We start from the raw sequence: 14,968 nt of genomic DNA, 5'->3' as shown, positions 1-14,968 counted from the left end.
GTTAAATGTTGTGGAGCTTTAGAAAGCTCATGCTTTAGTTGTGGATGTGTCTGTAGACATGCAGCATCTCATGCTATTACATTTCTGAGAGCAGTCTTATTAAATTAACATTTACTTGAATATTCCTATGTGAAAAGGTTAGCTTTCTCAGTGTAATCCAGGGGGCTCTGCCTTTAATGAGAATCAGATGAGAACTGCATTACTGCTAGCAGCTGAAAAGAGCCACGTCAGCCAACTGCACGTCAGTATGTAGACAGTCCTGTAGAACTTAACATCACACACCTCAGCTGTTCCAGGAGCTAGAATTATACTGACTCACAAGTTAGCACACCAATGCAAGATACATTCTTGTGCCTTCAAGATACCAGAAAAGCATAAAGACGTCCCAAATACCTTCAGGAAAAGAAACCCTAGAATGCATTTGGCCCCCTCCTGTGTTTTGAATTGCACAGAACTGAAGCATCTCATTTTAGACGTCATTTGGCACATTCAGTACAATGTAAGTCTTACATTTCACCTGTGCATAGCAATGAAACAGTTGAACTTCAGAAAAGTTGTATCAAAACCAATTTTAGTAGTTTTAGTTACCTGCTTTGGCAGACGAGCAGTAACTTACCAGCCCATTCTAAAAGGCTGTCCTTTTGTAGGAGTGTGGAAAGGAGTTCAGTCCTCTGCTAGGTTTCAGGTTTTATTTATAGAAAATTCACCGCATTAGTCGATTAATATTTACATTTAAGTAAAACAAACCAAAACAAACTAAAAAGCCACAATTTTAAAGTAGGCAGACAAAGTTACAGACAGACAATAATAAAAATAAGTGATTATTTCACTCCACTTTAGTCCGAAGTTTTAGAATTTCTTAATCAGATTAGCAGGAAGAATAGATTTGTCCAAATCATCGAAGTATGGGTGCTTCAAGGCCATTTTGCCAGAAATTCTTTTTGCAGGATCATAAATTAACATTTTCTGGAAGAAAAATGAAAGGAAACATTTACTCCCTCATGAAATGGGTAATCAAAGTTAAGTAGATTGATATTTAACCATAGTAATGATCAGATAACTAGAGTTAAGATTCCCTATGTTTGTATGAGATGATTCCATATCTCATAGAAGTCATTTCTACTTTCTCATACAAGTGAGAATGGAATTAATTTCTAACATCCCAAAGTGAAAAACCATTTATCCACAGCCCACACCTGTATCAGGGTACCGTGTGCAATCAACTGAATCCAGAAGCAATTACCAAATGGGAATAATTATTAGCCTCAACTTCTCAGTTAAGGGAAGCTGGTAAAATTTAGTCTGCTAAAACCTATAATACATGAACAAGTGTTCATGCACTTGTTTTATTACACTGATAGTGAAAAAACTGTTGTGAAGCTGCTTATTTTCAGTTTGGTACAGCTGTTCACAGTTGAAATATAGCAACCGTTCAGCTATAGGACCCTGGTTAGGAAAGAAGTATACTGCATGTCTAAAGCAGATGGATCTGGAAAAAATAGTTCTAAATTGTGGATTTCTTTTCAAGAAGTAATTTTATTTAGATGAAGAACTCAATAATGAAGTCGATGAGAGAAAATACAATGGATGCCATCCCCTCAAAACTTTCTAGAAGAGGAGGAGACTAGCTTTGCTATCCATTTAAAAAAAAAAAAGCCCACAGTTTATATTGTGCAATCTGGCCAAAAAGAAGTATGAAGCCACCCCATGCAATTGTATGCTCGCATGTAGACAATTAATTCAGGTGGAACTCCTGCAGTCCTCCTTCCAAGCCTTACAAGGTTACACAGCTTTGAGACAATTCTAAGTTTTCATATCTAGCACAATCCTAAAATATCTTAAATGCTAAAAGCTAGCAAGATTCCCGTCAACAGGATCTTCCATTTTACTCATCCTTACTAGAGGAAAATACATCTCAAATTCAAAAAAAAAATCAATAAGTATACTACCCCTTTTTAAAACTAGCTGTTTTACATATTGCTTCCATCTTCAACAGTCTACAGAAGTAGAAACAAACACTTTGATTGCCACATCTATACTATTGCTCTAGGAACAAGCTATTCATTTCTGTTGCCTTTAAAATTGTATCATTCAGCCCAAAGCAGGACTATAGGAAACTTAAATGGATTCCAGATGCCTCAAAATGCAACCATGCCACTGTTAGTAGGCAGCTATAGATAGCTAAAATTTTAGTCTTAATTCAAGGCAAAACTTTATGTAAATCAATATGCTGTAAGATTAGTATACTGTTAAGGTCACTTGATTAATGATTTTTTTGTCTGCATTAGTAGCAGCCAAAAACATGTTTTTTTCCCCATGATGAAGCCACCACTAAGCTCAGTCCAGTACTTGCAGGCCAGTTAAATGACTGTATCCAAAACACTCACTTGCCTGTTCAATCGCTTTCAGCTTTTAATCAGTAGCAATTCCATTTCAAACTGATTTAATAGTGATGCTATTAGTGCACAAGTTGAGGATAATTACTCCGCAAGTCAGTTATTTCTGTAAAATACTGCTATGAGCTACAGAGAGCTATCCAAAAAAACTTTAACAAACATTGTTCAGTTTGCCAGCCTGAACTGTGGCTCTGTTCTCAGGAGGAACAAGTGAGACATTGTAGTTATTTAAGCTCCTTGAGTAATACCACTCTATTATGCACAATAAACAACTTCTCTTGTCTATGTCCACTTAAAGCAGGAGCCAGCTACAATGGTAATTGCTGTACAGGGTTCTCCTTGTAACAAGGTGGTTCTGAAGTTCCAGCTTATCTCATGATGCATAGAACATCCCCTGCTATATGCAAATCTGTACTGTGTAAATGGAGCTTTAGCAAAGCCAAGTGATAAGAATGTACCTTGGTGACTTTAAAGTACACATAAGCACATCTAAGAATTAATGCAGATTCATCTGCAGTGGCTGCATGTGAACTAAATGAAGTCTGGTGAGGATCTTGTCTAATAGACTTGGCCATAGCACTGAAGTAAATTCACCCTAGCCACAAAATACAGAAGTTAAAGTCATTTAACCACAGCCTAAATTGACAGAGACCTTACATGCTGACCTAAGCAGCCTCCAGTTTCACAGCTAATCAATAAATCCAGCTGTTTCCATCACTGTATTCATTTAAGACCCCACAAAAGCTTAACCAAAATGAGTCGGTCACTATTAGTCCACGTGCCATCACATAAAAATATTTCCAACTACACGAATAGTCATACAGACACATCACAATTAATGCCAGTGCCAAGAAGGTATCAGCTATAGGCTTGTAGAAATTAGAGAATACTTGAAACTACCTGCTCATTTCTTAACACGCAGTTTAGGAGAGAATACTTACAGACAACAGATCGAGTCCATCCTCATCTAAGTTTTGGACATGTGTTCCCAAGCTGCCAGGTTTCCATTTTGGGAAAGTGTTTTTATAGTCTTGCAAGGATTCCACGTCAGGCCACACATCATTGTTGGGTGTCCCTAATGCTCTGTGCAAGCATAAGCAAAACATTTGATTAGTTCAGTATGAAAACTGCATGTGCTGTTATGATTTCATTCAGTTCACAGCAAGGGAAATTTCAGCATGACGTACCTGAAGATTCTGAAGAGCTGGTCAATCTCTGAGTCCCCATGGAAAAGTGGCTTTTTAGTTGCTAACTCTGCAAATATGGTACCTATGCTCCATATATCTACAGGAGTGGAATAACGAGCAGATCCTAGCAGAACCTCTGGAGACCTGTACCAGAGTGTCACTACCTATTGAACAAAGAATATATTTTTTTTTTAAGACAAGTTTATAGAAGTAGGTCCTCTAATTGATTACAACCACAATGGCTCATTCATTACTAAGGAGCATTCAGCTTTTTTGATAAGAATAATATCCTGTTTAGATTAGGAGCTACAAGATCCAGTGAAGATACTTGCATCAAACTTCACTTAAAAATAAGTTCACTTAAAAATAATCCTATTGCAGTAGTCTCTACTGCAAGCAAAGTAGTTGCCTGCATTCCTTCACAAAGAGCAGGAAGCACATCTTTAGCACCTAACTAGTCTGGCCTACCTAACTCACTGTCAAGGTAACAGTGGCATTTCATAAGATGCATTAGCATTTCAGAGTAAAATAGGGTCTGGGGGTTGGAAAGCCATGAAGTAAAACTAAGCTGAAATACAACCTTAATGCTGTCAGCTTCAAAAGCTCGGTGATTTTATTTTCAGCTTTTTCATAAACAGTTAGTACAAGGAAGCTAATAAGCCGCGTCCAAATTACCAAAAGTATGTTCAACTCACTTCATGAGTGTATACTCGCACTGGAATTCCAAAGGCTCGAGCCAATCCAAAATCTGCCAGTTTAATCACCCCTTTGTCATCTATTAGAAGATTCTGAGGTTTTAAATCTCTGTGCAGAACTCGTCTTGAATGGCAGAAGACGATACCTTGCAGGATCTGATACAGGTAAGTCTGCAGATAGGATGAGGTGAGGGGGGAAAAAAAAAACATGACCTTCACTGAAGTCAGTGGTTCTACAATGTAAAGCTATTTCCTTACATTAACTCTGTAAATAGAATTAGATCCTAAGTGTTGCAAATACTGAGTTCAACCAGAAATCCATACAAAATTGGGTGTTTTGAGTTTAGTTCAAGGCAGTTAATTTCATAGTTGCATTTGAGAGCAGAACTTTCTTTTAAAGAAAATTTCATCTTATTATTCACAGGTGCCTCTTCAATCCTTCCTTTTTCCCCCTCAAGGAAATACAAAAAGTTAAGATAAAAGCAAGAGTTAAGACTTGCTTATAGCTTTGTAGAATCCCTTTGATTAAGTTATATTAAGAAATTACCCTTATTACCTTAACACGTGAACGATCCAAATATTGGCCAGATGGAATAGCATCCAAGTATTTCTTGAGGTCCATGGAAAGGAATTCAAAAATGAGGTATAGCCTTGCATCCTGCATAAGAACATCCTGAAGACTAAAAATTGAGGATACAGTCAACTCCACTGCAAAGTGCACAGACCTACTGTTTTGCTTCCCCTCTGAACAGGGACACAAGCTGATGTTTCTAGGTACCCTAATGAGAAAGGCTTACAAAGCTTTCTCTCAGTCTTCAAAGATTAACAGCCTTAGCAAGTTGCACTGTTGTTTAGAAAACTGAGCATATATGAAACAGTGCCAAACACCCTGTATGCTTTCTCTGAATCTTGTATTTCCTCATGCCTAGCATGAGACAGGGGAAGTTTGAGCAAAAAAAAAAAAAGTTCTGCAGATATTAGTGCCTAGCTTCCAGCTGAATCTGGCTTACTATAGCAGAATTATGGGAAGAGTTTAAGGGTTCTGCATTAGAAGAAAAGGAACCTACTAGATGCAACAGGAGTTGTACAGGTTCTTAAGTATCTCCTCCATCTTTAGTAGATTATAAAGGTTCCTAAATACATGCATTCATTCACTGGGATACCACCTGGCTGAAGCTCGGCCAGTTTCAGGCTGCATTAAACCCAAGGTATTTTGCTACATTAAAGCATGCGTATTTTGTGGGGAAGACAACAGCTACAACCAATTGTTCACATCAGGCAGCCACTGATGGAAGTTTCAGGCACGGATCAGAAATGCGAGCTTTTAGCATTATAGTGCAGCACCTACAGCTCTGCTATGGGACAGTAAGGAAGTGCCTGGTGACAGAACCCCACACCAAGAACACCAAAGTCAGATGAATAAGTCCACGATAACAAAAAGTTCTGAGATTGATTTAAATAGTTTTCAAGAAGCACACTGTCACCATTTCTTCAATAACCGTTCTGAAGATAATTAACAGCAATACTTTTGGTTCAATCCTTAGAATAGGTGCAGCAGAAGACAGTCTTAATTAAAAAGCAGGATTTGGGACTAAAATTTAATGCCTGCTTTGCAGCAACTACATAGAATAACTGCCTCCTTGCTAGAACAGTGGGAAAACAATTTATCTGAAGACACCTAGTGCCCTTCAGAGAGTGTGGCTAAATACCAGCAAATGCATACCAGACTATATTGGGATGACGCAGTTCTTTTAATAAAGAAATTTCTCGGATAGCAGTACTTGGAACACCTTCCTCCTCACTTTCTAGACGTATTTTCTTCATTGCAACCACTTGGCCTGTAGTTTTGTGGCGCCCTTTATACACAACACCATAGGTACCTGAACAAACAAACAGGGAAACGCATATAGGAAATACCGGTTTCAGGTGCAGATAAATCATTGCAAATAAGAACTGCTGTATAAGCAAGAATCCTTGCAACACAGTATTCTTAATAGTGCTATGGGTCTCAGCAGAAAATAAAACTGAAACCAGTGGTAAATCTCTAATTAAAGAAAAAAAATAACTATTTAGACTATCATCATTGACAGAAATAGAACCCTCAAAGCAACCAAGCAGCTTAAGTATTCCTTCTCACTTCCTGAAGAATGAATTCCTCACATGAAGCTGTGACTGGTTTCTTTCAAAAAGAAAGATGCAGGCATGAGGCTTCAGTTACAAAGCACTACTGTAAGCACCAAGCAATGCACTGCAGTTCATCTGGAGGCTTCTAAGAGTAATGCACTGCAAATCTTCAAGCATACGTAGGGCTAAAGCATTATGAAAGACACCAACTTCTACATTTGATACAGGAAGGGCTCCCAGTGAAAGGGTGGTGGTGACAAACATCTGCACTAGTCTTCTACAGTACAGTACCTTATAGTAAGCCAACATAGGCTCCCCAGAGAGATGATTGAGTCACCATTCCTGAATGTGTCTAAAAACTGTTTGGATGTGGTGCTCAGGGACACGATTTTGCGGAGGGTTGTTAAAGTTAGGGTAGTATGGTTGAGTTGTGGTTGGACTCAATCTTTAAGGTCTTTTCCAACCTGAGCAGTTCGATGATTCTATGAAAATGTACTTCTGCACACAGGTTCACAGTGCTGCCCTTCCTGTGACAAGTGCAGCAACAGGACTCAACCCCAGTAAAACACCTGCACACCATTTTTCCCTGCCGGGGTTCCAAAAAAAAAAAAAAGCACACGCAAAGTGCAATTTCAGGAGCAACAGGTGTGTAAACAGGTGCAGTTGCAAAGGAATAGATAACATTCTAGCAAACAGGAAAGCTGATTTCTTGATTCAGAATGCTTTTACCCTTGCAGAGACATGGTACACAGTTGGCCATCAGTATGAAGGGAGATGCCTCCCAGCACTGATCAGCTGCTTCAAACAGACTGTCACAGAATCACAGAATGGCCACAGTTGGAAGGGACCTCAAGGATCATGAATCCCTGACCCCCTGCCACATGCAGGGCCACCAACCTCCACATTTAACACTAGACCGAGCTGCCCAGGGCCACCTTCAGAAGAAAGCCTGAGTGCATTTACACAGAGAAGACTTCACAGAATGCCAGTACTTCTCTGGATAGCAGGGGGGCACAAAGCTTACAACAGCTGGTAGCCCAAGCCGCAGAACCTTGTAAGGCTCCCGGCAACCTTACTCACCTTCCCCAATCTTCTCTATCTTTGTGTAATCCTCCATGGCTGTGAGCACACCTGGAACAAAAAGCCACGAGGGTCAACAGGAGGTCCCTGAACGCAGACAAGTCCCAGAAGTTACACCAGGACCTTGGAAGCTTGCATTAAGATTCAGTGTGGAACATTTACCACTCCCCTCTATATAAGAGGGGAAAAAGCGTTTATTCGAGAAAAAAACCGCCATCCCCAAGTACAAACGCGCACCGAGTTAGAAGGGAAAGCCGGCCTGTCGAGGAAAGCCACGGAGAACACCGCTCTCGAGAGCTTTCCTAGTTACGCGTTAGCAGCAACGCGCCTCGGCCCGCGAGACCGACCGCCCGCTGCCTGCGCGCGGCCCTCCCCGATACAACCCCCCAGCCCGGGCCCTGGCGCTCCGTCCCGCCCCGGGAAGCCGCTGCGCCACGCGGGGCCCCGAGCGGCGCCGCCCGACCCCAACCGCCGCGGCCGCAGCCCGGCTCCTAACGCACCACCGGCGAGTGCCGCGGACCGCTCGCACCACTGGAAGCCCGAAGGGAAGGACCGCGATGCCGGCACCTGCCACACCCATCCCGGCGGGGCGGGCGGCCCCGAGCGCCCGCACTCACAAATGGCCGCTCAAAGCCGGCTCCCCGCCGCCACCGTACCGCCAGGCGCCCCTCTACCACCTTCCCGCGGCGGGTACCTCGGAGAGCCCGAGACGCCGGCGCCACCACCCAGCTCCGCGCTACGGGGAAGTTCTCGGCCGAGTGTGGGGGCGGGCGCCGCGCATTCGAATCGGCCGCGCCGCGCCGCCGCCGCGTCCCACCAATGGCGTCTCGCCGAGATAATTCAAAGCGGCCAATCGGCGCGCCCCGCTCCGGCGGCGCCAAAGCGAGACCGAAAAGCGCCAGGGAAGATCGGCGCGAGCTGCCCGTCCCGCGGCACAGCGACCCCGGCTGGCGTGGAGGCGCTCGGCGCGGCACCAGGAGCGGCGGCCCGATCCGCTGAGCTATGGACGCTGAGGGAAGGGCCGGTCCTCGGGGTGCCGCGCCGTAAATCCATCGCGTCCATCTGATCCGCAACGTGCTGCTGCGGCTTGTTTAAACCATAAGCGTTGCTGAAAGGTCACCGGCCGCTTTAATGCCACAAAACGTACCTCTGTAGAAAGTTAAAGCCCTGTGTGACCGCTCCCAGATTAAAATCAATTAGTCACTGCGTTATAAGAGCTTTCAAAGAAGGTCGGGAACGTTACTGAAGATGTAAAGCCGGACTCGGCTGTCCCCGTGCTCACTGTGTTGGTGTAACAGCGTGCAGAGAACAAGAGCTGTGCAGGACTGCTGCTGTGGGAACAGCCGCGAGCACGGAGCGGCTGTCCGCGTTTGTTTGCTGATGGTGGGGTTTGTGCTCTGTGGGCAGACAGCCACAACCCGCGTTCAGATCCCCCATCACTTCAGTCAGAATTCTGCCCCATCCGCTGCAAACCTCTCACCCGCTGCGGCCAGCACCGAGCTAGCACGCTCCTGTGGAAGCCTGTGGTCCGTGCGGTACTGAGGTGTAAGCACGGCTGCGCACTGGTGAACTCTTTTTCATTGGTTCTCTGCAATGGTTGGCGTTTTTGAAACACAGCGTTGCTGCTTGCTGCTAAGCGTAAGCAGGATGGGCTGGTCTTTAAAAATCCACGCAGCTTTTCCCAAGGCATCTCTGTTAGATGTTGATTTCGGCAGGCAGAACTGCTCACTGTGCACTTCCTTCTTCCTTGCTGCTCGTGGCAAAGGCGAGAGGCCCCTACCCAACTCCTCCCCCTCTAACGTACATCAGCTTCAGCAACATAAATCCTCCGCTTTCCCCTCCCTCAAGGGGAATTTTTGCCTCTGAGAGGGCAAAAACCAGTTTTTATTTACCTTGAAGTGTGTGTTACCAACACTTGCTGAGATCACCTGCACAGAACAAAGCCGTTGCATCACCTTGGGAAGCCCTGGGCATAAGTACAGCCTCATATCCTGTGCAGTTTGTAGGGAGTGAGTCTAGCATGCTTTGTACAGGCACAGAGAAGCTCTCTCCTGTGTAATGAATCCAGCACAGCCCAGGCTCAGCAGCATGCTGACTGGCTGCACAGCTGAAGCAAAGTGTTTGTGACACATCCCTCAGGCCTGACTGCACGGCCAGCACAGTCAGCCCGTGTGTGCTCAATAGCTTTGGGGGGCTGCATTGTGTATCCAGCACAAGTCAGAACCACTGCCCCTGACTCAGCTGAACTGGTCCTTGTCCATACACTATAGGAGGGTGGCTAAAATCTTTCTTTCCCTTCAAATGAGAGTGTGGGAAATCTCAGAATTAATCTGAATTTTTTAAATAGCAGCACCAGATTTCTGAGTTGCTCCTTGTGGCACAGTGAGCTGCCAGCAAGGACCTTAGGCCTTCCCCCCCAAAACCAGGACCTGAAATGACAAGTTTTGACCTCTTCAACATTTTTGTGTGGCATGCTTTAGAAAGAATCTAGGATGTGCGTGGCTTTGAGATCAGTCTGATGGCTCTTTTACTCTAAGCCCAGTCTAACAGCCCCCACCATCTTATCTGTTCTTGTGACACTGCACCAGTACACAAGTTATGTTGGATTAATTGCAGGCTAATCAGTTCAGGTGTTACACACTCTAAACACTGTGCTTTCTCACTGTGTAAAGGTTCTGCTCAGCTTCCTTGGAAGGCCAAACACATTAATGCCATGATAGACCTGCACTTAAACTTGCCAAGTATCGGTTTGACATTTCTGAATATCTACAGTTCTCCTCCCTCCCTCCATTGTCTGGCTATCCTCAGGATATAAAACATCTTCCTTCTGACTGGTTATTGCTTATCTCATTTTGATTATTGTTCTAGACACAGCAATAGCTAACAGTACTGCTTGACATAAGCAGTGTGATACATTTGTATTTGCTTTTGTGTTTGAAGAGATTTAGTTTTCTGTGTGAAGCAATAGTAGCTGGCAGCCTGCTCACAACTGAGTTATAAATGCGCAGAGAAGTACAGATTTTGGAATTTCTAAGCATTCCATAGGATTCCTGCTCCCATTTAAAACAAAACATGAGTTCAGATGCAAAACTGAGGAAAAACTTGAAGGCAAACAGCAAAGAAATCTAGTTCTACCTTGGCAATATAACATTAATTACCATTTTATTTATATAAACAGGCAAAGGGCAAGTATATTTAAACCCGTTCTGCATTCAATTCTTCTCCATCCACTGAAATGCTGTTTGTGCAAGGAATATAGGATCAGACCTACAATGCCAATCTCAGATTATAGTATTACTGTTGTATTCATGGCTAAGAATCCAACGTAATACTCTCGACAACTTCTATTCTGAGTAGAGGACAGCTGCAAGAGTCAATATAGTGTTGTCTTTCCTATAATAATTATATTATCCTCAACAACAGCATCACTGTAAAGAAGAGAAACAGTGCATTCTGTCTTTTACATAATGATGGGATTTAAAAAATTGACTTGTTTGTAAATAGTAGTTAGAGAATCTAAAATGGACTGTATCCACTGCATTCAAAAGCAGTGAAACACAATACTGATAAACAGAAGACTGGCTTCTTCTAATATCTATTAATAATAAGGAATTATTTTGTCACTGTAACAAAGCAAAAGTACAGTAGGAGTTACTTGCGGCGTTTAAGGAAGTAAGGTAATATTGGAGGGCAATACCTCTTCAACACAGCACTTGTGTGATTATTTTAGCTTGTTAAATGTCTTTTGCTTTGCAGGACAACTCCTACTGGTATGGAGAACAACTTTGCTGCTCACATCCCATGTTCATGTTTTGACTACAGGCAAAGACAAACAAGCAAAAAAACTCCAATAAATGTTTGAGAACTGCTAACGGAAAAGAAAAAAAAAAGACCCAATAGTACTGTTTTTCTCAGTTACAGCAGACTTAGGTTCTCTCTGCACTCCTTGTCAGCGTGTACTTCTCTCTACACCACCTGCTGCAGGGCTGTATCACATCCCATAGCACACGTAAATCCCAAACTTCAAGCAGGGGAGAACAACTGGAAACGTGTCCTGCAGCGAGGGAAGTTCACTTCCTTCCTTCCAGGTATCGCTCTAGCTGCCAAGAAGAGATTCTCTTCCAGATGGAAGTGTAGATGAGACAAGGGAGGAAACGAACTCAAGATTTACACGCAAGCATCACGCTTACACGCTTAAGAATTCCTCCTGCCATCAGTTGCGTGAGCCCGTGTGTAGGCTGAGAATACGGGTCCCGTCCGGAATAAGCGAAATACAGACGTTAAAAGCGCCGAAGACGACCACGAGCAGCACTACTGCCAGCCGCTTCGGGCTCCGCGCTGCGCCACCACGGGGCGGAACGGCCGCGGCCCCGGGAGCGGCGGCGGCGGTGCCCCAGGGCCGCCCCGCCCGCCGCCGTGCCCGGCTCCACCTGAGGGGGCGGCGGCGACGAGGGGCAGTCCTTCCCGCCGGTGGGAGCGAGCCCGGGACGGCTCTGCCCCCGCGCTGGGCGAGGTGAGGTGCCGAGCACACTGCAACATGGCCTCCTCCTCCTCTTCCTCCTGCCCCGCGGGACGGGGCGGCCGCGACCAGGTGAGCGCGGGGCAGGAACTTGCTGATCTCTCCTCTCTTCGCCGATGGTGCTCCTGCCAGCCGCCCATAGTGAGCGGCTAGGAAGGGTCTGTTCTGCTATCGTACATCTGTCGCGCTCTAGGTGACTGCCGTGGAACTCTACCGGTGCCGGACACTCGGTTCCTGCTGCGAAAGGCTCGCGTTCTGTATGTGCCGTTGCAGTGTCACGTGCCGCTGGTGCTCACGTGCTGGTACTGATGGGCTCGGGGAGCTGCGATATTAAAAGCGTCACCGCCCTGCCCTTCTTTTCCAGGTGTTACTTTGTTGGTCGTATGCTTTAGTTAACGCGATGCAGTGTACCTGTCGTAATGCTGAGATCTGCTGCGTTATTGCATTTACTGGTGGATAATTATCTGTTTTGTTTTCTTTAAAAAATCTGATCTTTGAGTTTTGCAGTAGGTCTGAAAGTCTGTCACAACACAGGGAAGAAATCAGCTTGCCCTTAAAGCTGCTGTTGTAGCACTGGACTACTTTGCTGTTAAGAATTTGGGATGTAGAGAAGTAGAATACTTCTTTGGTTTTTGTTCTCCTGCTGTGGTTGTCCTGAGGGTCGGTGAGCTGTGCCTGCAGGTCTCAAGCAGAGCTGTGTTTTGCCCAATGGTGCTTCCATCTGATCAGTTTACTCAGCTCAACAAGTCTGGCATTGTCTAGAACTTGTAGGACGTTACCCCAAATTCTAGAAGTTATAAGTTCATGTACTTCGTTCACTGCTTAGTTTTATGTAAACTTAAAGCCTTCATGGGAGAAGGGAGGAGACAATGGTCTTACTGTTGTGCAGGAGAAGAAAAACCCAAACTGTTCAAATGTGAAAGCAGTGTTATTCTCATAAGAAAAAATATTTACTGTTTTTTGTGGAAAATTGATTTCCCAAAATAAGCGTTAATGTATGATCTGTGGTACTGTAACTCCAGCTATTGCTGCTTTGAAAAACAGTGCTCTTTTTTTCCCCAGTTATTGTAAGCTTTGGGCATAGGATGATTTAGAAGTTGAAAATGTAGCATACAGGTCAGACTGCCTGTGTCTCAGTTTCTGATAGCTATTTGGTGTAGGCAGTTTGCTGTTCATCTTGCTTTTACCCACACATTTCCAACAGTTTCACTTTTTTCTACTCCAAAGTTCTTGAAGCTTTCTCCTGACATACTCTATTTCTCACTATTTTCCTCAGAAACTGCATGTTCAGCACTCTTGACAGCATTTAAAAACTGACGTGCTGGTGGTGTAGCAGTCAAATACCCACCGGAGGTTATTTTTGCCACTCTGTGTTGCCCGAAGTTCGAACATTTCCCATATACGTTAGGGTTTGCATGAAGCTGCTGACAGTGGTACTTCTAACCCTTTTGGCACAGCTTTCTGGGTGACAAAATATGACCTGGCACGTTGCTTTAATTCTGAGGATAAGCATGCTTTTGCAATCTTTAATCAGGCAAAATTTTATTAGCTCTTTGAATGAGTTTGACAATGACTTGGCCCAAGGAGGACTTTTTTTTTTTTTTAACAGTTCTTGGCACTTAATTATTTCTATGGAAAAAGCTGAGTGGTATAGAACCTGGGGCATGAGGGTATTATAAAACACTTGTGTGGGTTCTGCGCAGGAATTCTAAACCATGTAATGTTTGTTAAGTGGTGTTTACAGTGCTGGCATTTCTAGGAAGGAAAGTAATAATTTGAAGGTTTGACTATTTCAAAACAAATCCCTCAAAGTAGTTTTTTAACATACTTTTTCTTTACCATGATAAAGCTAGTTTGGATTCCCATTCCTTTCTTCCCTGAAAATGTGGATAATTCCAGCAAAAGTCAGAAACAAAACTTGTTGCCCTTCTGATAACTTGCATGCACTGCCTGATGTTTGGTGCTCTCGCTTTCAGATTTTAAACTATGCAAGTGTTTGTATGAATGCATAGAAAATAACAGTTGCTTGCACTGTTTTTTCTCTTGTTGTTGTTGGGGTTTGTGTGGCTGCAGAGAGGATGTGTTACAGGCTGAGAATAGCGGGTGAGGAAGATGATGAGGACAACCAAGAAAATCACTGTTAAAATATTTTCTGGTGTGTGATAGTGAAGTTCTGAGGACCTTGCTCTGCTTGTGTCGGTCATTGCCCCATTCACATGAGGATGTTGTGCTGTTGCAGCCTGTCCCAGTTTTATTAGCATCTTGAACAAAACCATGCAGTGCATTCTTGGAGCAGTGGCTGCTGTTCCTTCTGTACTCCCCCATGACATCCTATAGAAATGAGCTAGTATTAGCTTCTCATGTTGTTATTTCTTTGATTGAATCAATTTAAAACCTCAATTTCCGCTCACTCGTTGAGGAGAAAGGAGCGTACCATCTTTCCTTTGGTCTCCTTTTGTAACTGAGGAAGTTGCTCTCCAAGGGCATATCTGGGTTGGTGCCCTTCACGGGAGGAATTGTTCCAAGTTTCCATATAGTATCTGATGCACACATCATGAGTTTATCAGTATGTGATGCCCTTTCTATCTGATTATGACTTCAAACTCCTTCCATTAGCTTGTAATATTTCTACATAGATGTAGTGGGGAGTGTTCATGCGCTGAGGCTTTCTCAACCACATTATTATGCTAAAGCAAGAGCTGGCTGAGTTTCTGCACTCATCTTGGGTTATTATGTTAAACAGGTCATGATGACAGCTTCTTTTTTAGTAGGAGAAAGGAAAATAACATTCTGCAATGACAGAGTAGTTGATAGTCTATGTTTGCCATAGAGGAGCTTGTTTCTTACGCAGTCTTCGTGGGGGCTTCATTTTTGGTTTTAAAATCTCTGATATAACATCTACATTTGGAAAGCCATCCTAAAAATGATCATATCCAGTTACCTCATACCTACTCTATGCACTGCCTG

At 43.8% G+C, this 14,968-nt stretch overlaps 1 protein-coding gene across 4 annotated transcripts; it reads right to left on the bottom strand.

Moving 5' to 3' along the window:
• Nucleotides 1-675: 675 nt before the first annotated feature.
• On the bottom strand, nucleotides 676-8,872 carry CDK1 (cyclin dependent kinase 1). 4 transcript variants are annotated; one of them, XM_085229431.1, is made up of 8 exons: nucleotides 8,630-8,872; nucleotides 7,483-7,533; nucleotides 6,002-6,158; nucleotides 4,835-4,958; nucleotides 4,279-4,449; nucleotides 3,584-3,747; nucleotides 3,338-3,479; nucleotides 676-966 (listed from the first exon to the last, which is right to left on the bottom strand). In XM_085229431.1, exons 2-8 carry the CDS (start codon nucleotides 7,517-7,519, stop codon nucleotides 850-852), a joined length of 912 nt encoding a protein of 303 aa, XP_085085557.1. In that variant the 5' UTR covers nucleotides 7,520-7,533; nucleotides 8,630-8,872; the 3' UTR covers nucleotides 676-849. The 4 variants fall into 4 exon arrangements, with proteins under 4 accessions (XP_085085557.1, XP_085085558.1, XP_085085556.1 ...); XM_085229432.1 differs by lacking the exon at nucleotides 8,630-8,872 and adding an exon at nucleotides 8,177-8,269; XM_085229430.1 differs by lacking the exon at nucleotides 8,630-8,872 and adding an exon at nucleotides 8,100-8,201.
• Nucleotides 8,873-14,968: the final 6,096 nt, after the last annotated feature.

This window comes from Meleagris gallopavo, chromosome 8 (genome assembly GCF_905368555.1).
Source record: "Meleagris gallopavo chromosome 8, MGAL_WU_HG_1.1, whole genome shotgun sequence".
Lineage (NCBI taxonomy): Eukaryota > Metazoa > Chordata > Aves > Galliformes > Phasianidae > Meleagris > Meleagris gallopavo.
This window is presented reverse-complemented; position numbering and strand designations above follow the sequence as displayed.